The following is a 26,226-nucleotide window of genomic DNA, read 5'->3' as shown; positions in this document are numbered from 1 at the left end:
TAACATACATATACATATTATGTTACATTATAATTTTATCTGTATGCTATTCCATACTTAACCCTGTCCTACATAAATCAATTAAAAATGTACAATTATAAACCTCAGTTTTCTATCAAAATTTCTTCTTGTGTGAATTTTGGGACATCCTTCAAATTCACATGCCACCCATAACAATTATGTATGTATCACATAAAATATTTTCCTTGCCGATATTAATCACACAACACTTTGTACCGCAGTCGATCGTCGAGTCATTACGTCAACCATGCAGTCAAATAAGTTACACATAATATAATAAATAAAATAAATGACACACTCAACGTCATGCCTTTTATTCCCCATTGGGTAGGCAGAGGTGCACATTACGGGACGTAATCCCGCTATACAATGTACAATATAAATGAGAATTTAAAATGTTTTTCCGTGTATTTGTAGTGATTCTCTTATAAAATGATGCCATGTTTTCGTGAAACATCTTTCCGTATTTTTTTTTCCAAGAAAAATATTGACGGAAAAAATTATTCTGTATATATTATTACATAAGCTGCTTGCCTAATGGGGGAGAAAAAAATCTGATAAAAAGAACCTTATATCTATGATGGTAAGAGTCACAAATATAATTCAGAGTCAATTAAAATATATTAGAGTTTTCCGGTGTCGTTTCGTTCCAAAGCTGATTAACCCAGATCGCGTAAATATTCAGGTCACTAGGATTTTTAATTCAACGGTAATTAATTTATTAGCTTGTTTTAAAGCCAAACAAATGAGAAAATTTATAATTCATTGAGTTATTTGATCCCAAAATATAACAGGTTATGTTGTGGCAATGTAAGAAAAATCTGATCGCTCAATTAAAATTCATCTTTGGAGAACAAAATAAATATGAACGATTGTCAGTATTTTCGTAAAATCCGTAATAGTAAAGAGCCTCGAACAGAAAGAACACCTATTAGGTACATGCAATTCGTAACAAACTGGTGAAATTTTACGGTATTATCTTATTAACAATCATGAGGTATACTCAATTAACTAAAAATAATAGTTTACTCACGTAAATATACTGAGAAAAGCTCTAATAGTTTCGGGTCATAAACAGCGAATATTTGCCGGCAGAGGACACTATTGGCACGCGACGCAATCGTCAAGGCAAGCACTAATCAGAAGACTGCGCGATATCGCCGCATTCGCAGCACGTTGCTCATGAGGAAGAGTCCCTCTATGCCACGAAACTAGTAGAGCTTTTCTCAGTATATTTACTTGAGTAACCCGTTATTTTTGGTTAATTTGGTGAAAAATGCTTATTTTACAGTGTGGCGACACTCTGACAAGCGACAGATGAAGTCGCACATAGACTATCGACGAGCAAATCAACGGATGACGTCATATGTATCCTGCATTGCACATGTGAAGTTTACATACGAATTAATACGGATAGAAAATCCCAACGAACAACAGTTGGGCAGAAAGCCCGCCAGGCACGATCACCTCGCCTGGTCGGAGGATCCTCCTTTTCTTAGGGAACTTTACTCTCTGTTTATAACATTAGCAATAAAATACTGACCGTAATGTCAGGCTATCCTTGTCCATTGGCAGATGTGGTCGCGACCGGCCGATGTCAGCAGCCACAAACCGCAGTTTGTACCCGGGCAGCAGACTCGGTTCCCGGTTGATGGCCGCCACAGCCAAGGGCATAGCTCCTAGCACCATCTATTGAAAGAAAATAAATAAACTTTATTAATCAAGACAACTAAAGTCCACAAATGACAATAAAGAGAAATAAAATTAATCTATACTAATATTATAAAGCTGAAGAGTTTGTTTGATTGTTTGAACGCGCTAATCTTTGGAACTACTGGTCCGAATTGAATAATTATTTTTGTGTTGGATAGTGCAGTTATCGAGGAAGGCTATGGACTAAAAAAACATCACGCTATTACCAGTGGGGGCCGAGCAGAGCGGGTAAAACCGCGAGGAGGTAGCTAGTACTTAATACTAAGCAGGGACTTAGTCCGCTGCACTAACTTTCACATTAGTGGACAGTCGTGCCTGTCAGCTATAGCACTCAGGATGCTGTGGCGACTTCCACGCAGGCGACTGATAAATGATGCAGTCTTTTTGCGCCATAATGATGTGAAGTCATCTGTGTGAGCATCAACAACATTTTTTTATGAAACATCCGGTAATCGAACAGACGTATTACCTGATGGTAAGCAATCGCCGCCGACCGTGTACACTAGAAACACCAGAGACTTTACAAGTGCGTTACCGGCTTTTTGGGAGTTAGGAATTTAAGGGTTGTTGTTCGGTAATGGGGATGGGGAAGATTGGGAAGGGGCGAATTGGGCCTCCGGTAACCTCACTCACACAACGAAACACAACGTAAGCGTTGTTTCACGTCGGTTTTCTGTGAGGCCGTGGTATCACTCCGGTCGATGATTGCTGATGCACTAAAACGTGGAAGCCGCAACAACGCCCTGAACGCATTATTGTACTGGATCCGCAGAGCATTGTACGCTCTCTGGGTGTAGTTAAACAGTTAACATAACTGGTTAAAATGGAGGGGAGAAGGTATATATTAATTTTAATCACACTAATAATTATAAATCTGAAGGTTTGTTGGTTTTGAAGTTTGTCCGTCAATCATGCTGAAACTACTGAAAGGATTATTATTAGAACTTATTACGGGATATTATATAACTCGGAGTTAATCCGTGATCATGGCGCTTGCAACAGTGCCGAAATATCGGAAACTCATCAAAATTAATAAACATGGTAAATATCCCGTAATAAGTTCTAAAAATAGTGTTAGTGACCATGTCAGTTTAAAAACTTATACTAAAAGGATTTTAATGGAATGTGTCCAGAGAGGATGTGAGCTAATTTAGGTGATAGGATACTTTTTATCTCACGGGAACGTAGAAAAAACCGTTGGCAGAAGATGAAAGGTACAATGTCTGGCGAGTAATGACGCCTACTAACTACCTCTGCTCTTCTTGTGGGTATTATAAGACTAACTATAACAGACTATAGCAAATCTCTTTTATGTAGAAGAGGCCCATAGAAATCAAATATATGAGCAATTTAATTGTAAATGCAACCGCGCGACAAAGAACAATACGTTTGATTAGACTCAAATACTCAATGAATTCATTGGATGATTATCCCCCTTAAAAAAAAGTTTCGATGTCTAAATTCATCTTTAATAATTAATTTCACTAAATAAATATTTCTGGGAATAAACTGTTATTGGTTAGATATGTATCAAACAGCGCGAATAGAATAAACATTCAAAACAAATTATATTTACAAAATAACACATTTCAAAGAAATATACATACATAAAAATTCGACGCTTACAACGGGTGGCAAACACATCCTGAATACCAAATGTTTTGGCTTAATGTAGGCACAGATACCCAAATATTTTTGGTCACGGAATCAACGTAAAGCCGAGTTGGACCATTTACAATGATAAATAGATGGCTTAAAATAGTCACAAGCGTAAGACTTAGGACGAAAATAGGTCTAACTATTGTATGTTGTTGCCTACAACTACAGGCATTTCTATGCCTAAATAGAGACTCCTCGAAATGTAATTGTAAGCCTATTTAAGAAATAAAATTAACTTTTTATTTTTTTTATTTTGACTCGACATAAATGTTTCGCTCCTCCATGGAGCATCTTCAGGAGGTTATGACTCGACGGCTCACGCAGCTCGAATCGTTCTATTCTATATATCCTTTATATTTCAAGTCTAGTTTCATAAGCTTCATTGAACTTTGGAAATGTCCTTTGTTATTTTTCTACAAGAAAACTTGACAATTCATTCATCAATCACTCAGTAAGTAAAAAGATATTTTAATACATTTAATGCAATCAATCAAACGATCAGGCAGATTACTTGATGGTAAGCAATCGGTGCCGCCTGTGGACGCCTGATCCACCAGAGGGCATTGGCCTAAAATTGGTAATTTAGTTTTGATGTACGTTATCAAATTAATATATAAGTATCATTAATATTTATAGATTGTGTTTCTTAAATCGTACAAACAAGACAGTCCTGTTTTTACTAAGTAGGTAATGTTTTCACTAAAATGTATTACAAGGCCACGGACCAAGAGTCCGTAAAGAACTAATATAAATAGAATTAAAATAAATGTTTCCGTGTCCGTTTCGACTGCTCGGCCACTATGTCGTAGAAAAAAAAAACTTATGTCAGCATTTCGAAGGAATTTGTAAAAGATGAACAGTGAAAACCGCAAATTCGAAGAGTCAATAATCAGAAAGTTATGTGGGTTTAACCGTGGCCGCGCAGTCCGCATGAATTCAACTGCGCGGCCACCAGTTCTCTTAAACGGAGCGTTGTAAAAGTCTAATTCCTTTTGCTAATCACTGACAGGATTTCGAAGAAAATGTAGATCATAAAAATAATGCCCTACTGTCTGTAGTTCACGACCTACATCACTCCAAAGTTTGGCCGCGCAGTCCGCACAAAGCGAACCGCGCGGCCACGAGTTTTTTTAATAGACCTTACACGGAGCTTAGTAGAAGTCCCATTCTTTTTGCTAATTACTGACACCATTTCGAAGAATATGTAGACAGTATAAATAAATCCTATAATTAAGAACTACAAGACCTGCAGAACTTAAAACCTATAATCGAAGGAAAAAATAGGGTGACCAAGATTTATAGTGTGTGAATCCAGGCTTTTTCCCATTTCAATATCATAGTATAAATATATCATCACTACACAATATACACCTATACCGGTTGCACCTATACCGGTTGTCGTTGGGAACGATATACTCGAAGTTGTAGACCACTACACATACCTGGGTCAGATCATCCAGCTAGGTAGGTCCAACTTCGAGAAAGAGGTCGCTCGCAGAATCCAACTCGGATGGGCAGCATTTGGGAAGTTGCATGAAGTCTTCTCGTCAAAAATCCCGCAGTGTCTGAAGACCAGGATGTACAACCAGTGTGTGTTGCCAGTGATGACGTACGGTACCGAGACATGGTCCCTAACTGCTGGCCTTTTAGAAAGGCTCAGAGTCGCCCAGCGCGCGATGGAGAGAGCTATGCTCGGAGTATCTTTGCGCGACAAAATCCGAAATATGGAAATTCGCCAAAGAACAAGAGTTACAGACATAGCTCTCAAAATATGCAGGCTGAAGTGGCAATGGGCAGGCCACGTCGCTCGGAGGACTGATGGCCGCTGGGCCAGGAAGGTGACTGAGTGGCGACCGCGGACCGGAAGACGCAGCGTGGGCAGACCTCCCACTAGGTGGACCGACGACATCGTCAGAGTGGCGGGGAGCCAGTGGATGCAGGTGGCGGCTTGTCGTTCTACGTGGAGGACCAAGGGGGAGGCCTTTGTTCAGCAGTGGACGTCTCTCGGCTGATGATGATGATGATGATGACACAATATACAAAGTCGCTTTTTCTGTCCCTCCCTATATCCCTATGTATAGATTTTAATGCGGTTTTTTTAATAGATAGTGATAGAAGAGGAAGGTTTATATGTATAATAATAAAATCCATTAAATAGGGGCTGTTATTTTTGATGTTTCTAACGTGATGTACAACGTTCGAAGTACTTCGCCCGCGCGTATTTAAACGTTTTTATAAACCTGTTCAGTAGTAGTTGCGCAAACACACACACACATTATTACAAACTTTCACGTTTATAATATTAGTAGGAAGTAGGATGCCTCAAAAAAAAGTATAGGGTAAAATAAAAGCTAGCTTGCAAAAGACAGATTTTTCATACTTTACATTTCAATTTTTTATTTATCGTGATATTTTGAAAAATGTACACTATATCTATATAAATTATAGCACATGTGTTATTCTGACATGTAAGCTATTTTACTGCAAAGTTTCAGAAAAATCCGTTCAGTAGTTGTTGCGTGAGAGCAACAAACACACACACACACACACACACACACACACACACACACACACACATTATTACAACCTTTCACGTTTATAATATTAGTTAAATTATTAAATTATATGAAACATCTGTCCTGTCTGCGAATGAAAGGAATGCCAAAAATATAATATCTTCCTAAAGTGTTTATTTATAAAACTTAATTATTTTATAATGATGACGTTTACCTATTGCAGTAGTCCATGCGTTTCATATCCAAGATGTAAGCTGTTTTAAATAACTTCCTAAAAAAGTCACTGTGCGCTTGCGTTGGTATGTTTTCATTCGAGAGTATAGGTAAGCACCTACCCAGTTGCGTCTGTAGCGACTCCCAAAATGGCTACAATATCAGCGGGGAGGGGTCCCGCCCTGCCCCGCGGAGCTTGACTCTGTATAGTGTTTTTATTCAGTCTCGGTTGTTACTTTTTTTAGCTTATATAGTTATGATCTTAATCGTTACAACAACGAAAATAAGCAATTATTTTTTAAATTGTAATTATAAATATGAAAACGAATTGTGATTTTTAAATTATGTGATTTATAGTTTATAGTAATATTATGTTTTATCTATTACTTAAGAAATAGAAATATAAATCAATCGATGACATTTTTTTCTTTATATCCTTATCCTTTAATTAGCTTCTCTACTCAATTTCAAACCAAAAGACTAAAACTATTTGCATGTTACGATAAAAAGTATAGAAATATACGTGACAATGAAAACGTCTTATATGGGAATATCTCGTCAGCGCATCGTAAATCATGGTCACCCTTCTTTTAACTCTAGTTACAGGGTATAAGTTCTGTAACTCGCGATTTTCAAACATTAGAACTTCATTCATGATGTTTACAAATTCTTCGAAATCGTATCAGTGATTAGCAAAAATAAAGACACCTGTACCAAGCTCCGTTTAAGCTCCACTTTAAGAAACACGTGGCCGCGCGGTTCGCCATTACGTGAGTGTTGTGGAACGAGAAGTCCAAACTTTGGAGCTATATTTTTACAATGTATTTTTTCTTCGAAATCCTATCAGTGATTAGCAAAAAAACTTAGACTTTTACAACGCTCCGTTTAAGAGAACTGGTGGCCGCGCGGTTCGCTTTGTGCGGACTGCGCGGCCAAACTTTGGAGTGATGTAGGTCGTGAACTACAGACAGTAGGGCATTATTTTTATGATCTACATTTTCTTCGAAATCCTGTCAGTGATTAGCAAAAGGAATTAGACTTTTACAACGCTCCGTTTAAGAGAACTGGTGGCCGCGCAGTTGAATTCATGCGGACTGCGCGGCCACGGTTAAACCCACATAACTTTCTGATTATTGACTCTTCGAATTTGCGGTTTTCACTGTTCATCTTTTACAAATTCCTTCGAAATGCTGACATAAGTTTTTTTTTCTACGACATAGTGGCCGAGCAGTCGAAACGGACACAATGTTTACCTATCACTAAGCGTGTGGTACATACTTTCATTGAAAGGACTAAATAAGGTTCTAAATTCGGAATTGTGCGTATTTATTTCTACAGGGTTGTATTTAGAAAATTTAAATAGAAATGAGGTCCCAGTTTGGTAATTCAACCTTTTAAACTACTAACCGCTAGTGTAGGCTCGAATTAATTCGTAAGTATGTTAACCAACAGAATTTTCATAAAATATCTATTCTACATCTTATTTTGTAAATATTTTTCAGCAAACATCTGTCACAAAACTTTCGGTGAGTATTCCACATTGGAATTATTGCGTAAGAAAATAAACCATCGACTCATTATTACCTTGTTTATTATTGATATTTTTTATCACAATCAATTACTTAGAAGTAAGCTCAAACATAATCTCCGTCATTGTTATATTACTTTCCTATTCCAAAGGAGAAACTAAAAGTAACTCTAGACTAAGTACAACCCTGTAAGTCCGTCGATAATAGAACACAATCACAGTTCCCACACAATTTGGCTAAGCCTATAAAACAATGAGAAACTTCCAGAATGCCATTACGTCATTATGTAAACAGATTGTTTTGGTTCGCGCCTGCTCCTTATAGGAAACTGTAGTAAACAACACGTTATCAAAGTTCTTCCGAAACAATTAAATTTGATTTCATTTTATTGCGTAGTTACTAGTTTTTTTTAGTGGGAAAATCACCCAATGCCTTCTCCCGCTTTGGGCGTGAGTGAGTGTCAGACTCTTACTGACTAAAAACCACCCCGTTCCTACTCCTATTTTTCGAGCCGCGACCCCGGTAAAACCGTTTGGTAGTACGCAACTCCGGATCACGCATCAACCCTACATAGCTCTATCTGTGGTGGTCTAATGGCTCTTTGAGGCGTGCGCGCACTATTTGCCAGTCTCAATATACAATCTGAAACTCATTCTATCTGCAAATTATAGATACTTTTAATACTATCTATTGTTTTTCATTACCTAACTGACGGACTAAATAGATTTTTAATATTCATACCCCGTCATCATCCCTACTATGCATAACCAAAAAGACATTAGAAATGTAGACCATTTCATGTCCCCCAGGATGCAAAATAGGATTATTTTCCTACAACCCCCTTTGATTGTAGACAACTAACAATCTCAGCACAACAAAGTAGGTTTAATTGGGTCACCGCTACAGCGGCAGTGGTTCACTTAATATGTACAACGTTGCCATTTTAATTACATAAGTTACTGTGTCTATTTGCAGTCGGAAACTATTTGTAAGCGAGAGGTGAGCGAACTCTCGCTGTAACGGAATAAATAATGCAGGAATTCACTGGAATCGTTTACTCTTTAAGTCGCGTGGCAGGGGCTGTTTCCTGTGACTACATTTACAGAGACCTTAGTTCGAGTTTGTTTTACGTTTAAAGTAATCGAAACGAGAATGCGTTCGGGACTCTGATTGGTTAGTTCATTCGCGCTGGCCAATTAGAGTGCCAAACGCGCTCTCGTTTTGTTTTCGTTCAACGTAAAGCAAAGTCGTATTAAGGGTACTGGAGGCATACTCTTAAATCCAATTCCGATCGACATTGATATTGTGGAATTTCATTCTCTTGTGTTGCAACACTAGCGCCCATTGCAACCGTATCGCGTGGATATTGAATGAACTAAATGGTACTGAGTTTGGCTTCATATTCCGTACTCTGAATGATATTTTAACAGCTTCGATAGGAGTTGTATTATTTTCTCATTGAGTAATTATTGAAATTGAGATTAGATTCGAGACTTTGGAGTAAGAATTGTAGTGTTCTTTAATAAACCTAAACCTTTTGAACCGCGATCTTCCACCGATACAAAGCGTGCTGATAGTAGCGAACTGTACTGTCAAAAGCAGTAATCAATAAATGAGTTTATAAACCAAAAATATATAATAAAATAAAACAAAATATCTGTCAAATATTTAATTTTTATTTTATTTAGGAAACAAACAGAATTATATACGAAAATTACATACAAATTAAATAATACATAGTCCAAAACAATTTCGACATGAAATATATGCATTAACGCCTAATCGAAGAAAAATAAACATGAGGGAAAAATTTCAACAAATTAATAAATTAACAAATTAATAAAGTCAGTTAAAAAATCAGTTATAATATACCTATAAATGTATGTATGTCGTAATAAACAATAATACTCATACTAATGAGGATTAAGTCCAATATCATTGTAATTTCCTTAAACAGACTTGTTGAAAGACTTTCAAACTTTTATTAAAACGTGGATGTAAATGAGTACTTCTGTTTACCCTCTTGGAAAGTTACAGAATGCTCAGTCTCTGCCGGCCACTCTACTTGTGTAACTTTTGTTTATTTTACCTTAATCAAAAGTTTTCTAGTCGACCTTACATTTCCTCGTGGTAAAGATGTATTGCGTCTTCAGTTGAATATGACTGTTCTACTCAGCAGTGTTGAGCATGGCTTTGGATCCAATTTGTAGTCGGCTAAAGTAGTTAAAGAAGTATTGTGTTTTCAATCAGCTATTTGAGTAAATTTCATCACTTGTATAGAAGCTGTATGTAGTAGTTGAAGTTAAATGATAAATATTATCAGTGAAATAAATATAAACAGTGTCACCAATAAAAAAAATATTCTTTACGATGTTTTTAAAATTAAAGGTACTCTAAAACACGTACTTTTATTATTAATTTTTAATAAAACTTAATTAGTTGTCTCCATTCCTTAAAAGGTCCAATTAACAAAGTTTACAAAGGATGGCTCCTCACTAACTCAAGACAAAATATTCCATAGTAAATAATAAAATAAAGTAACTTTTCAAAGTCACGTGCAAGACAAACACTGTATTTTCCATCCATTCAGGCATTTTTCATGAAAATTCTGAAGAGAAAAGACGTTTATAAAGAGCTCTGAAGTTTGGCTTCTTATACACATCACAAAAGTTATCAAATTAAATAAAATACATATACTTAGACAAATTATTTATCAAAATATCGTCTGGTCGAAAATCAAATTTGTATGTATCGACAACCTCTTTGGTCTGATACTTAATATATGTAGGTAGGTATAGTAATGAATATCCTTGATGGTAAAATGTGTAATTATATTTTAGGTTTTAGTTATATTTCAGTCGAATATTCTATATATATCAACACGCCTTTAATCCCCGAAGGGGTAGGCACCCACTTTCACCATTTATGTTATAAGTCCCACGGACGTGGAATTGAGCCTATTGCCATATACTGGGCTCATTTCCAGGCTCTCGGCTAATAGAGACCCCTTGTCTGGCAGTTGTTTAAATAAAAACTTCGTTTTATTCTTAGAAAGATAAATTGTATCAAGCGTTTCGTAGAAGTACTGGGGATTACAGTGTCGTTAAACTAAGTTCTGCCTTCAGTGTTACTTAACACAAACACTTTACACAAGACCTCGTTTAATTTACGTACTTAGGTCTCGAAATAAATACTAGACTTTCTTTTTTTTTCAATGTAGGCTTTAGGAAAATGTTGCAAGCACATGCTGTATTTTTTATGGTATAAGTCGGTAAACGAGCAGACGAATCACCTGATGTTTGGATGGTAAGCAATCGGTGCCATCAAGTACACCCACAACACCAGTGTTACAACTTTAAAAGTACGTTGTCAGCAATTTAATTGTTAGAAATTTGAGGATTAAGGAGCTTGAAGGAATTGGGTCTTTTTGACTAATCACTGCTAAAAACGAGAGTTATATTTTTTTACGAAAATCTTGTTCGACCCAGAAACCTAGAAAAGATTTTAATAAAACTAGATTGAACGGGATTCCTGGAAAATTGGAGAGAAATGAAACAGTTTACTCAGCAAAGTATTGTATTTTTGACGCTTTTACCTCACAGAACAGATTTGTTCTCTTGTTTGTTTGTTCGTACGTGTGGAATTGAAATCAGATATGAAACTATGTTAAAGAAAATTTTATCTTTTCTATCTAGGTCATATGTAAGTACAAAGAGGAGACGTGACGTGAGATGTGATTGTGCATTGTGATACAAAAAGTGGCCCTACTCAATGATATTTTAAGAAGCGTTCAGAAAGTGGCAAGTGCTTGATGGAAAATAGAGAGCGAAAGGCGTGGTTTGTAATGTCCCGCGCTCCCTGTAAAATGTCACGCATTATGTTGAGGGAAATACCTTCATGTACCCTTTGTACTCTAGTACGTACTGCTATGAAACGTTTACTTAGAGAAGCAGCTAGTTATACTAGTACGTACTCATAATAATATAATGCTGGGTCAGGGGTCTCGGTTTTGAGTCGGGCAAAGTATTACAGGGCTTTTTTCTGTTTTTAAAAATTTCTCAGATATAGCACGGGGTCTGAAAGGCTCAACCTCTATTACAAGGGATTTATAAAACAAATGGTGAAAAGTGGTTGTATATTGTACACTGGCATTTCGAGCCGTAATGTGCTACTCTGCCTACCCCTTCATGGTCAAAGGCGTGACGAAACTGTATGATACATAATTACCATGTTACATTGAAAATAACATTTATGGCCAAAACAACGAAATACTGCTGTACTAAAAATACATTTTGCACTGCATTATTTATGCCTCACAATATAACTTTAGACTATATTTCTTTTAACAAGACACAAAACGACGCATAAGAAAAATGGCTGCAGCTTTAAAATTTTGTTGCTACGTGCAAAATAAAATGGTAAGAAAATACCGAGAGTTTTCTTGCTACAAAATTTGAGTTGAGTCACGTCTTGTATGAGGCGATTTTTCATTGTTATAGTAAAACTATCGATGACCTGTTTAGTGTCGCAGAGAGCCGCTGGATGCAGGTCGCTTCCAACCAGCCTATCTGGAAGTCATTGGACGTCTTATGGATGATTTGATGAGACAGTAAAATTAGACTGCACGGTCGGCGCGGTGGCTGGGCAACTGGCTGCCGTGTAACGTGTCCCGGGTTCGATTCCCGGAACAACTCTGTATGTGATCTAGAGATTGTTGTTTCGGGTCTGTGTGTCATGTGCATGTGAAATTGTATGTTTGTAAACGCAACCACGACACAGGAGAAAAGCCTAATGTGGGGCAACGTTTTTTAAAAAAAAGTAAAAAAATAGCTTTCGGACTGCAGCTTTGCCCGCTTTAAATACAACGACTCCGAAATCATGGTACTCTTTACATCTCTGTTCAAAATGACGATTTTAACCAAAACAGGAAAATAATAGGCGTTGTGTTATGTCATGTATGACTTAGAATATAATATCACTAGAATATTACGATAGCAACAATTATTATTAGTGCGAAAGACATCAATATGCCATTGACTGTTCATCCTTTTGATCTAGAAACTAGACAATAGCGGTCGAATAGATGACAAGTCAACTAGTCTAGACCTATTGTTCATATTACCTAATAATTTTATAGGAAAAACAGATCTAATAATGATGGCACTAGACCGATTTTCATCAAGGAGCAATACTTATAAGGAAAATATGTTAGTCATTTTGCAGCCAAAATGAATTACCGATCATAATCCAAAATCTCTGGATCGATTTTACAACTAATGTCAAAAAAATCTCAATTTAAATAATTGAGAGATAAATTTATCAACTGCCAATTTCAATAACCGATCTTAGGGTGCTTTTTCACCAGAGATGTAGTTATCCACTCTAACGTCCAGCCGCGCACGGCATCCGAACCGCGCGCGACTCGCAAGTTCGTCGTAACAAAAAACCTATATAGCTACTGAACCGTAATGCCTAGAATAAAGAAAAGAATACCAAAAAAAAGATTGAAGAATACTGATCAATCTTAACGATATTTTAAAATCTTTAGTTAATCTTTAAAATACAATAAAACGGGTTAAACATGAAACACAGAATTATTTCTACCTTTTTAGAATATACGGCACAACTATTGCATATTTTATCAATAAAATATTTTTACAACAAACTAGACTCATTACCCTTTCTTTTGATGTATATATGATTATATTCGGTTAACTCTAAGTATTGTAATTAAATCGAAAGAAAACACTACTCGTAATTTTACACATCAAAAAACCTGAGGAACACATTGACATTATTATGGAATCTTCAATGAATTTAGTATATTTCTCTTTGAAAAATGTATTATTTTGCTTATTACGAAATGTATTTCGATATTTTATATACTATTGTAATGCAAAGTATGTAAAATATGTATAAACAAAACTAAAAGTGGCCAACACCAGACCGGCCATTTTTTTCGAAACAACAATCGTTTGAAGTTAAAATTAGACTAGATTTATCAGCTAAAACTGTGATATTTGTACATCATCGTAAAGCACAAATCTTCTAGTTTATTTTGATGTATAACACTTGCAAGATAAATTAAACAAAACTGTAGTATTTACGACATAATTGTTGGAACTCACAAAAACACTTCAAAAACGAGTCAACTAACTTTAAAAATTTATATTTTGTTTGTCAAAGCATATTACAACGCCATGTCTTATTTTTCGTCGAACAATTTATTCAGCTGTATAGATAATCAGTCAAAACTCACCAAACAAGACCGTATTTTAAACTAGAGGGAGTTAAACAGAACTCGTCACTTTGGATACTATAGTATCCATGGACGTCAGAGTGGTTATGCTACGAAGATGTAATAGCTAAGCTGTGAAACTATGTGACCGTTTGATATGATAAGCTGTGTATCAGTGCGAGTAAGATATGCTATGAATATGTGCCACCGCAAAGTAGCTGTGCGAAGAAGATGCGCAGTTCGAAGCGATCATATCCACACCACGCACCGCAGGTCGCTATTTAGACTGGTAACTACCTAAAATTTGATAAGCATACAAATAAATTACTTCATAAAGATCTTAGCATATAAATAAAACATACACCAAGCTCATAATCCCACCACAAGACCAGCTAAAATGACTAGAAACTCAAACAGAACCAGTAATGAACCAGGTCGATACCAGATTACTCCATAAAATTATTTCAATGGAAACATTTATTTTATTTTTGTAAATACTCGGGTTAATAGCTGTGAGCGGTACTTTCCTGGAATTAGGGTTACATTTACTTGAACAAAGGGATTTTTGGTATTATAATAATGTCAATACTTAAAAAAATTGCCGAAAATATGTTAAAAGGTTATTTTGTACCTACAGACCTTTATTTAAATTTTTTTAACGGATTGTTTGATTGTACTTAACTCCTGGTTATTCTATTAATATTATAAATCCGAAAGTTTGTATGTATGTTTATTTATTTGTTACTCCTTCACGTCAAAACGGGTGAAGGAACAGATTTACCTGTTTGTTACCTATTACCTAGATTATGGTCTGGAATAACACATAGGCCACTTTTTATCTTTTAATGCCACGGAAACGATGACGAATTTAGGCATTTTTAAAATCTCAAACACAACTATCAATTATAGTAAATGGATCATGCTATTAGGATTACCAAATCAGTACGAAGTAAAATTTAATAAAAAAAAATACAAAGTATAAAATATATTACCTTGTCATTAATACATGCTACCAAATAACACGAACTTACTTACCCCATATATAAAAAAGGTCAATAAATAGTAATTTAGGTTTAGGATTTCAAATTAAAAGAAGCCGTCACCAACTGACCCATACACTATGTAAAGCCCGGGGACCTTAGGGCTATGCAATTAAGTAAAACAAATTACTTTATTTATCACAAGAGTGAAGGGTGAATGTCCTATGTTCGATAACATTTTTAGTTACGAAACATTGGTTATTTATAGGAGCCTACAATAGAAACTAAAATTACTTCAGACCTAGGGACAGGTAGAGGTGCTCATATTGTAAATATTAATACTCACTTTTCGCCAGATACCTTAGGAGTCCATGTATTAAATTTATGGTAAACTTAACCAAAAATACTAAATAATACGTTTCTCGATTCGATAGAGCTGTCTGATTATCGACTCGACTAACAAGCCAGAACCAATAAAAGTTTTTTTATAGTATAAGCCGGTAAACGATCATACGGATTACTTGATGGTAAGTAATTGCCGCCATAGACACCAGAGGTGTTACATTTTTTGGGATTTCGGGGGTTAGGAATTTAAGGGTTGTTGGGAATCGGGGAATGGGAAGATTGGGCGATAATTGGGCCTCCGGTAACCTCACTCACACAACGAAACGTAACGCAAGCGTTGTTTCACGTCAGTTTTCTATAAGGCCATGGTATAACTCCAGTTGTGCCGGCCGATTCGCGCCAAAGCATGGCTCTTCCACACATATTTACCTCTGTCATCACATAAGATCGTACTTCAAGGTACTTAATACAATTCTGAGTAACCAATCCCAACGAGAGATACTTTCACCATGTCCTTGAAAAAAGGGTCGTGACAAATGGACAGTCATGCAGACCAAATTGATTTTGAAAAGGGTATATTTTTTCCCCTTTGATTTATCGAAGCTTAAATATCGTAAAATTGAAAAGGAGTGTGTGTTACTGAAGTTATACGTACATTATTAAGTTATTCTCATAAAAGCGAAGTTAATTTTATATGCTGGCTATATTTTCGAAGTGGCTCGTTTAATGGTATTACAGTAATTTTATAATAACTACCATCTCTGGCAAAGACTCGTAAGTCCAGTGCACATGTTCTATGTTTAAAAATAAATGTATTTTCTTAGCTTTAACTATTACAAGGGATATAATTATTTCCTAGGTTGATCTTCCTTTATTTATATCTAGATTAATAAATAAATTGGAGTGTCTGTTTGTAATATTGTATGCATTATTTATGAATATACATACAATTCATACATCCAAATCACATATTTTACAATTTTAGTCTGTCTGTTTGTTGCGGCTAATCTCTGAAATGGCTGGATCGATTTCTAATATCAGGTGATGTAGATACTGAGGAATAACTTAGGCTACTGTTATTTTTAAAACATATATATTTTTGTAAAATAAATACCTAAATTCTATCAGAAATCATTATTCTACGCAAACGAAATCGCGAGCAACAGTTAATTCCAACTAAAAATAGAAATACATACTTTCGAATATTGAACTCAAAATACCGCGTCTCTAGGCAACCAATAAGGTAGAGATTACCTCTACTTACCTACTTGAACAGAGGCTATCAAACGCGATCCTTCGATTATTTATATCAACGGTTAAAAGGAAATAGGGTCTAAGCGACATTTTGGTCAAAAATAAGTTTATAATGCTACCCTACGTAAAATTTAGCGCTTACTCTCATGGCTCTACGATGACATTTTTGGCGTTTATACCCTAGCAAAAAAATACATTTTCCTAGTATTCTTTCGACGACCGACGAGTTTAAACGGCTCTCCTGAACATTTAATTTTTTGTCGCTTATACCCTATTTCCTTTTAACCGCCGATATCAAAATATATCGATTCATTCAGCCACGATTACATAATGAATACAGTATATACTCACAAAGTAAATAAAGACATTCATGAGACCAGACTTTCTTGGAAGCTCATCAAGTTTGTATTATTTTTAACAGACTTCAAAATGAAATTTTTGTCGCTTATACCCTATTTCCTTTTAACCGCCGATATCAAAATATATCGATTCATTCAGCCACGATTACATAATGAATACAGTATATACTCACAAAGTAAATAAAGACTTCATGAGACTTTCTTGGAAGCATTTTGTAATTTTTAACAGACTTCAAAATGAAATTTTTGTCGCTTATACCCTATTTCCTTTTAACCGCCGATATCAAAACATATCGATTCATTCAGCCACGATTACATAATGAATACAGTATATACTCACAAAGTAAATAAAGACATTCATGAGACTTTCTTGGAAGCTCATCAAGTTTGTATTATTTTTAACTGACTTCAAAATGAAATTTTTGTCGCTTAGGACCCTATTTCCTTTTAACCGCCGATATCAAAATATATCGATTCATTCAGCCACGATTACATAATGAATACAGTATATACTCACAAAGTAAATAAAGACATTCATGAGACCAGACTTTCTTGGAAGCTCATCAAGTTTGTATTATTTTTAACAGACTTCAAAATGAAATTTTTGTCGCTTATACCCTATTTCCTTTTAACCGCCGATATCAAAATATATCGATTCATTCAGCCACGATTACATAATGAATACAGTATATACTCACAAAGTAAATAAAGACATTCATGAGAACTTATCTTGGAAGCTCATCAAGTTTGTATTATTTTTAACAGACTTTCATGAATAACTGACAACACAAATATTATTTAATAACTTCGATTTTTGTGATACATTTTACACTGTATGTTTCTCTACATATATTCACATTTGACTGCATGGTGGACGCGGTGTTGGGCAACCAACTGTTACGCAACGTGTAGCGGATTTGATTCTCGCATGGAGCAATTGTGTGATCCACAATTTGTTGTTTCGGGTCTAGGTATCATGTGTATGTGAACATGTATGTTTGTAAATGTACCCACGACCCAGGAGAAAAACCTAGTGTGGAGTAACAATAAAAAAAAATGGTACTCGTAACGTAAATGACGAACAAGCTTTTGTAGCTTGATAAATATAAAGTGTTCTAGAATTATCTGCCATGGAGTTAATGGGTGGTAGTGATGCGTTTGAAGATTACAATAGTGAAGTTTCCTTTTTACAATATCTTTGTAAAGGAGGTGTGCACTTGGAGCTCACGTCTCTAAATTTTCAACCCTAAACGGTTCGAAAATATATATATTATATTGCCAAAACTTACTGGAATTAAACCCGAAACCCATTACTTAGTTACCCTTACAACGAATACATAAACAAGGTCATACAACAATGAATTTGAGATTTCATTTAAAACTGACCACGAAAGAAACATCTACATTAGTATAGACACCAGCACCTCAACCTAAACCTTTCAATCATTCAATGGATTTTCGACTTTACATGAAAATATATAAAGTTGAAAATTGCGTAAAGAAATTAGAGATAGGAGGAGGTTGACCTGCTGGCTTCTGCACAAAAGCTTTTGTATGGGCTTTCAAGCTGCGTGATTGATTTAGTGAAGGCTGCTCTGACTGGCAGCTCATCTGCGGGTAGGTATAAATAATAGATCGAATTTTGACGCAACTTTGGCCGTTTCTGAATAGTCAATGCAACGTCACACCTTTTACCCCCGAAGGGATAGGCAGAGGTGCCACCATACAATGTACACTCACTTTTCACCATCTGTGTTATAAGACCCATGTAATACATGAGACTACTGCCATATACTGGGTACAATTCCAGACTCCAGGTTTCCTCTCAATGTTTTCCTTCACCTCTATAGTAATAGTCTTAGAAAGAACATATAACTCGGAAATTGGTAATCAGGTTTCGAACTCGCTCTCTCATGCATGAAAAGCGCGCGTCTTAAGCCACCGGGTCACCACAAGAAATGAAGAATAAAAGTACCTAAACCTTGTATTTTTAAACTGTCTTGTGATCTAAAAAAGACTGTTCAGTAGTCTGGGAATCAATCTTACATATACGTATTACGTATTCAAGAAAATAAAATATAAAAATTAACATCGACAAAATTTACAAATAAATAAAATATTATAAGTAACATTTATAATAGATATTTATATTTTTTTAACTAAAAAGTCCTCAAATTCCTTTAAAATTACTTCAACTGCGTAAGTATTATACATGATTACTTTGGGGAAATTGAATGACTTTCAAAATTGTTCAACTGAACTTTCAGCCTTTGTTTTGGCTTCAAAAGGCGAGTAAAAATTCCGTTGAGTTCTCCGAACTGTTCAGGTCCTTAGGGAAACGGAGATCTTGTTTGAATGAAGTTTTTTTGTTTTTGTTTTAGTATGCTTAATTCTGCTTCTGCCAGCGGCTTCACTCGCGGTCTCGTGTGATAAAAAGCTATAGCAGCACAGCGTACTAATCTATATATGCTGCTATAGCTAATTTCGATTATCTATACCTATGTTCCAAATTTCATCTTGATCCTTTCAGCCGTTTTGATGTGAGAAAGCAACAAACATACATACAATTACACAAACTTTCGCGTTTATAATATTAGTAGGACATATTGTTAGCATATAAAATATTTAGTAGATACATTGAAATATGTATGTACTGTATTTTCGTATATGTCCTCTTCGAACCTCTAAGGACAAATATGTAATGATAATAATAATCCTGTTTCCCATTAATGGGATAGATTACCAGATTGTAAGCAATTAACGTTGCCCATGGAATCAAATTAAATCCTTTGACTGTTTAAGGAGCGAGATTGTGTTTTCTGTAAACTCACATACACCGAGAAGTATAAAGCAAAGCAATATTTTCTAAATAAAAGCCTACAACCTACAATAATCGAAATAACTGTTTAAATCGAACGTCTGACTTGAAACCAATTTAATGTTTTCTGCAAAACTACTTGAAAATCTAACTACTACAATGCTATGATAACTAAACTACTAACTACTAAAGTACTATAACAAAATACCACATCTACTACAAAATCCTCGGTCACTCCACTTTCCAAAGTTAACGAGCTAATAAAAATAATGGTGGTCAAAATAAAAAGTGAAACAAGAAACGAGACGCCATGATATTTTTACAATGATACATTGCCATTAAACCCAGCCACAACACGAAAATAAACTTAACTGATGGACGATAAACAAAAATAAATAAAAACATTTTTATATACTGGGGACCTTTAACTAACATTTTGACCTCATTTATTAAATTCTACTGTCATTAAATGTCAAAGTCAATGACAATTAGCTGTCATTTTCAGATTTTTTAAAAAAACTATTTTCTTAATTTTAACCCTTAGTAACTATCTTATTACTTTTTTTTACGCACGTTTCTCACGTCTCTAATTTCTCGAAAAGTCACGTCTCATTTTCAGTCACATGTTTGAGTTCACACACACATACACACGTAACCGAAAAATCTAAGACCACGAAATCTATTTGGTAGCCATTCTAATGGGTGTCCCAAAATTAACGCAAGATTTGAATTTGCCGCCATTTGTGCAGTGAAGTGTTGGCAACCCTGAAAAAACAGCAATTTGACAGCTAACAGTATAGGGTTATTAAAAATGGAGCGTTACACGATAGATCAACGTGTCTTCATTATTAAAGAATATTTCAAAGACATTTCCAGGTCGTGTACTCTCTCGTTTCGGTGATCAAAATTGGCCTCCTAGATCGAGTGATTTAACACCATTAGACTTCTTTTTATGGGGTTATTTGAAATCACAAGTCTATGTCAACAAGCCCACTACCACCCGTGCATTAAAGGAGGAGATTCAACGCTGCATCAACGAAATTCAGCCACATTTATGCAGAATGGTCATGGAAATTTCAACAAAAGAGTGCGCATGTGCATGCAAAACCGTGACGCCATTTGTCCGATGTGTTATTCCATACATAACCCTATTCTATGTACTTTACGAGTCAATAAAAATATAACTATCAAAAGACTAAAAACGGCGTTTTCTATTTAATTCAAATCTTGCGTTAATTTTGGGACACCCTATAGAACTGGTATAACAAAGTATAAATATTAAACAAAGGAAATTTCTTTCAACTTAATTCAGCCGACAAACTTCGCTTCACCAAGAATAAATATTTAAACAAAATATTTTCATTTAAATTTAAACTTTGCCCTTTTAATAATTAAGCTTAATTTAGACTAATTCTGTTAGTTTAGGTCTAATGACTTCCAGTGTTAGTTGTATTCAGTAATGTTCGCGATGAATGAACAGATGGTTGTATATAAAATGTGGTCTACCCACGCTCACTTACTTACAAAAGCTACAAATCATACATCATCTTTCCAAAACTTCTTGACTTGCCTCTAGGCATGCCATAGGTAGTTAGTAAATTATTGCGTAATTGTTCACAACTAGGATTGATTGCACTAACACCCTAGAAACCTATTAAACTAGGAGTAAGTTAGTTCATAACATCTTGGCACTAAATCTTTAAGAAATATAAAATGATGTGACGGCGTTTGTAGGTATTCCAAGTTTTAAAACTTAACCGAAATAAGTGTAACACTAAATAAAATAAAGTATTAAATTTCAAGTGTGGGAGAGCCATGCTTGGGTATAAATGGGCCGGCCAGCCGGACGGCGCCGATTGCTTACCATAAGATAATCCGTTGATACGTCTTACACCTTACAATTTAGCTGTATAATCACAATTGCACAGTTAAATCGTAAATTGTGCGTCTGCTCGCTTACCGATTTGTGCCATAAAAAAAATCTTTAAATGTCATTCAGAACCCTTTCTCATTAGTATCACGGAGTCTAGAATTGTGCCCAGTATGTGGCAATAGGCTATTACTTGGGAATTATACATTATACAGTGGCGTAATGTGTGGTAGGTAGAGACCTACCCCTCCAGCGATGAAAAAGCGTGACGTCATCATTAAAAACTGCTCAATTTAAAAAATACTACTTTACTACTACATTACTTACCTTGCTAGCATAAGCTCCAAGAAATCCCACCGTAATAGTTTTATCATGGGGCCAGTTCCAGTTAAAGCTGGGACACACCTTCGCGCCACCGCAGTTACTGTTCACAATATCAAACAAATTCACCCCATCGATCTCCATACCATCGACTGAGAACTCTTCGTTAATCAAATTCGACGTTAAATTAGAATCCATATTATTCAAGTATATCGAATTTATTATGTTCGTCTGCGAGTGATCTATGTCTGCAGTACTATTGTTCTTCGCTTTGCATTTGCTATGACCATTCGTTCTAGTTATTTCTTCATTTGTTACATTGTATACGTCGTAAATATCAGTTTTGTTATTTTCTATGTAGTCTCCCAAGTCTGTGTTGTTGATGTCTTCTGCCATTGATAGTCTGGTTCTTATAAGTATGAGAATGATGAAGTTTATGAGCTGCGCCATTTTTATTGGCTCTCTTTACGTCATGTCCATTATTGGTGTTGTTTCTGTGAACAAAAAGCATTTTTAAGTATATTTATACTTATTAAAATATATGTGGAGGATGGTTATTAATCCTGAGAACGATACATTTCCATAATATTGGATATCATCTGCAGTTATTATAAGTAATGATGACAATAACATAATACCCTTGAGTCAATAGTTCGGTTATGTTGCTGAAAGGGGCATTGTTAAGCCCGTTGGTTTCGATACGAGTGTCATGAACATGGTACGACTGCCGATGGCACAAAATTGTGCATTGATTCTAATTCATAATCAAAACTGAATTCACGCCGTGATATATTATATATTTTTTGTTAGCTATAATTGTTTTTGTCACATTTTCAGTTAAGTAATGGCATTAAAATTGCGAGCGTCTATCAAGGGGAACTGAAGGAGTTTAGCCTTCTACGCCTCTTATGATAACAAACGTAATGTTACGTTATTCTAATGTAAAACAAAGCCTGCTTTTAATTCATTCATGCTCCAAATTGTGTTATTTTATCTCGGAATAAAATATCTCAATAGACATAATATAGAAATAATGAACGATCCAATTTTAATGTATTAACTACTAATTAGAATCACTCTGTACAGTTAATTTCGTCAAATTATGTAATTAGAAAAGCTTTTATAGTGATAAGATTCGATAAAAATTGTGATTTAATTAGACAAGACAAGCTATTTATAGTTTAATCTTAACAGGCTGAAGGTTCAAATTACGTTATCGATTTCCACTCAAGAATTATTGTATACGAACTTCTGGGCAGATTTTTAAAAGTAATATTATTCATGAGATATTTATAAAGTAAACCTTGACTAAATAAAATCTTTAAAATATATATTACTCGACTGTAGTCTACGAATTCTTAGGAATTGCGAAATACGAGTAGTAAACTTTTATTAAAAATATAACTGGCAAAAAGGTCTAATACAATTATGTTGTTTTATATTTATATTTCTAATTTTATTTTGTCTACAAGATACATTTTGTTACCAAATAGACATAAGCATAGACAGAAATCTCAATTTCATATTAAAGTGATGAAATACGAAGTTTTTAGTGTCGCGACATTTTTATACATTTTACGCAGTTCTGAAGATAGATTGCTCTCGGTTTATTTATTCAGGCCCCGGTACTTTTCCAACGAGTATTTTCCTTTAGGAACGTGCCCTAGACCTTGTTGGCACAAAAAGAAAACATCAGAAGTGCCAAGAAACTCCAGGATTACAATTGCAATTGGAAATAAATAGAGGAGAATTCAATGTCATGTTTTTATTTTGATAGTGCATTGATTTGTTTTTTAACCTTTAACATTGAAACTTTAATAAAACTGAACTGAACTGTAACCTTCAAAACGTAATTTTAGTTTGACACAACCGCGTAGTCAAACTCGTAGCACAGTGCTACGCCGTAGCAAATTTCGTAGCAACCCAAAATAGCTGCAGTAGAGTTGGAGTTTGGAAAAAAGTGGTGTACATTTTGATTGATTTCAAGAGTTGAACAATTTATTTTGAAGGACACTAGGGCTTATTGAAAAAAAATACTTTAAAAACTAGTCACGTTCGAAAGGTTTCACGAAATATTTATATAGTTAGATCTCTCTTGCCCTGAATCAAGGCACACTAGATTTAATCTGACGTCTGTGTGTATTTCAAGTATAATATCAACCTATTTATCTTCAAAGGGCCCAAATGTTAGACAAAAATCCTCTTTAATAACTTGTACAGAAATGAAATCCCTTGATAACTAAGGTATCGTCGTCAGCAGTTGTCTTTTGGACAATCGAACGGATTGAGGACACAAAAACGTCTTATCGTTGACTTTGTTTTTGTTTGTGTCTTATCGATTGATGTCACAATTCTCAGAGCTAAGGATATTTATATACCTCCTGTATATATAGATCAGGGTTAAGCGCCGTTTGTATAGATCAGAGGTTCTCAACCTTTTCTTGGCCAAAGACCTATATACCATATAGAATAAATATAATTTGTATATAGAGTGGAACTTAAGAAAAGTCATAGAATATTTTTGTGAAATTTTACGAAATAATCAATTACACGCCCTAAGCATTTTTGTGCTTAATGCTTTTAATCCCGAAAAGTGTAAGTTGTATTATAAGTCCTATGTAATGACTCAAACTCAAACTCAAACTCAAATCATTTATTGCATTCATGTGTACATTTAGATGATACATAATTAGAAGCATTTGTCTCAACATGAAACCCGGTTAGGGTACGGCAACATACATTTCGACACATTTAGTATCCAGTCACTTAGTACTTATTATATCTTAACAATAATGTGACACTATAACAAAAAACTAACAAATATTATTATTATTGTAATTAATATCTATCAATATGTTATCACCATTTTATATATTAATATCTTTTTTATTATTGTAATATCAGTATACATCAATTAATAATATTTTCCTTCTTTAATTAATATCAATATATTGTTAGACTAATTATTTACTTCTATTAGTCCTTGCAATTTACACATTAGTATTTATTTTATTAGTAGTAAATAAGTATTGTATTTTATCATTTTATATAAGTATTATGTTATTGTCATTTTAGTAATTTGTTTTGTTGTTTAAGGTGTATGTACTTGTGTTATTATGTTATTTAACTATATATAAGTATTAATATTGTGGCTATGATTATCTGCATAACTAGTATCTTATTTACCATTTTTCTATTCTAAATATTCTGCGACAGTGTAAAAGCACTTCTGACTCACGTTAGGTAATATTTTTTCTTCCATTATCAATTTTTGTCGTAACCAACCACAGACATAGCAATGCTTATTTTATAACGAGCAAATTTCATCACTAAATTAACGAGACAATAAGTAGTTTCAAACCACAGTTGAATACGTCAGTAACAAATTAAACTATAGCGAAACTTAAAACTTGTTGAAACGTAACCGTAGTTCGTCATCGAAAGCCTGAAAGACGACACACGAAAGTACTCATGAAATTAATTAATTTCCATATTGTGTTTACTGAAGTCTGAATTATGAGACAATTGTTCTGAAGACGTCACCCGAATTATTGTCTGTTAGTAAATTATAGAGGAGGAACTTGTTAGAGTATATAATATAATATCACACATATGTACACATATGTACACATATATACTATACTATACTTGACATAATGATAGGACTAATATCAACTGATAAGAGTACCCTTAGTACGAGTTTGCTTTACGTTCATAGTAATCGAAACTAGAACGCGATCGACGATCTGATTGGTTAGTTTATGCGAGCCGGCCAATTAAAGAGCTCAACGTGTTCTAGTTTTGATTATTTTGAACGTAAATCAAACTCGTACTAAGGGTGCAGAACGCTTGTTTGAAGTAGGTTGGTAAAGCAACCACTTCACGACGACCACGACTACTCTGTTAAAGTTAAAGTCAAAGGCTAAAGCATTTAATTCATTTTTTATTAATTTGCAAAGGTCAAAGTGCGTCACTGAGTCAAAGAAAGTTTTTTAATTGCATATAATGATACTTAAGAAGAAAATTCCTCATTGTTCAAATCATGAGTCGAGACTATGACTATGAGCTTTCTCTAAATAGGAAAGGTTTCAAAGTCAAAGTCAAAAGCATTTATTTCAACTAAACCATTATCAGGTACTTTTAAAACGTTAATAAATAAATAGTCAGTCAGTCTGTCCGTCAGTGAAGCTAGGTGCTCGTTTCAAATTATTATAACTTCGAATGGCGAACAACGAGCAAGAAACTCACGATCTTAGAAAGTAGATGTAAACTCGGAACAATCACATTGGTACTTGCCATTGGTATGTTTCGAATGCGAAAGTAAATAAATAAATAATTACATTATAAACAATGATCATTATCCCGGCTACTGTTAGACAATGAGCCTCTA

The 26,226-nt window shown here is 34.8% G+C and overlaps 1 protein-coding gene across 2 annotated transcripts in view; it reads right to left on the bottom strand.

Moving 5' to 3' along the window:
* Window positions 1-26,226, bottom strand: part of LOC118264490 (guanylate cyclase 32E) — a 133,200-nt gene that overhangs the window by 84,806 nt on the left and 22,168 nt on the right. For both annotated transcript variants that reach the window (XM_050704863.1, XM_035577011.2), the window contains exons 2-3: window positions 21,843-22,330; window positions 1,565-1,710 (exon numbers count right to left, since the gene is read on the bottom strand). In XM_050704863.1, coding sequence (XP_050560820.1) covers window positions 1,565-1,710; window positions 21,843-22,286 — 590 coding nt within the window. In that variant the 5' untranslated portion in view covers window positions 22,287-22,330. The remainder of the gene's footprint in view (window positions 1-1,564; window positions 1,711-21,842; window positions 22,331-26,226) is intronic.

The sequence above is a fragment of the Spodoptera frugiperda genome, chromosome 26 (genome assembly GCF_023101765.2).
Source record: "Spodoptera frugiperda isolate SF20-4 chromosome 26, AGI-APGP_CSIRO_Sfru_2.0, whole genome shotgun sequence".
Classification (NCBI taxonomy): Eukaryota; Metazoa; Arthropoda; class Insecta; order Lepidoptera; family Noctuidae; genus Spodoptera; species Spodoptera frugiperda.
The sequence above is the reverse complement of the archived record's forward strand: the minus strand, read 5'-3'. Positions and strand labels throughout refer to the sequence as shown.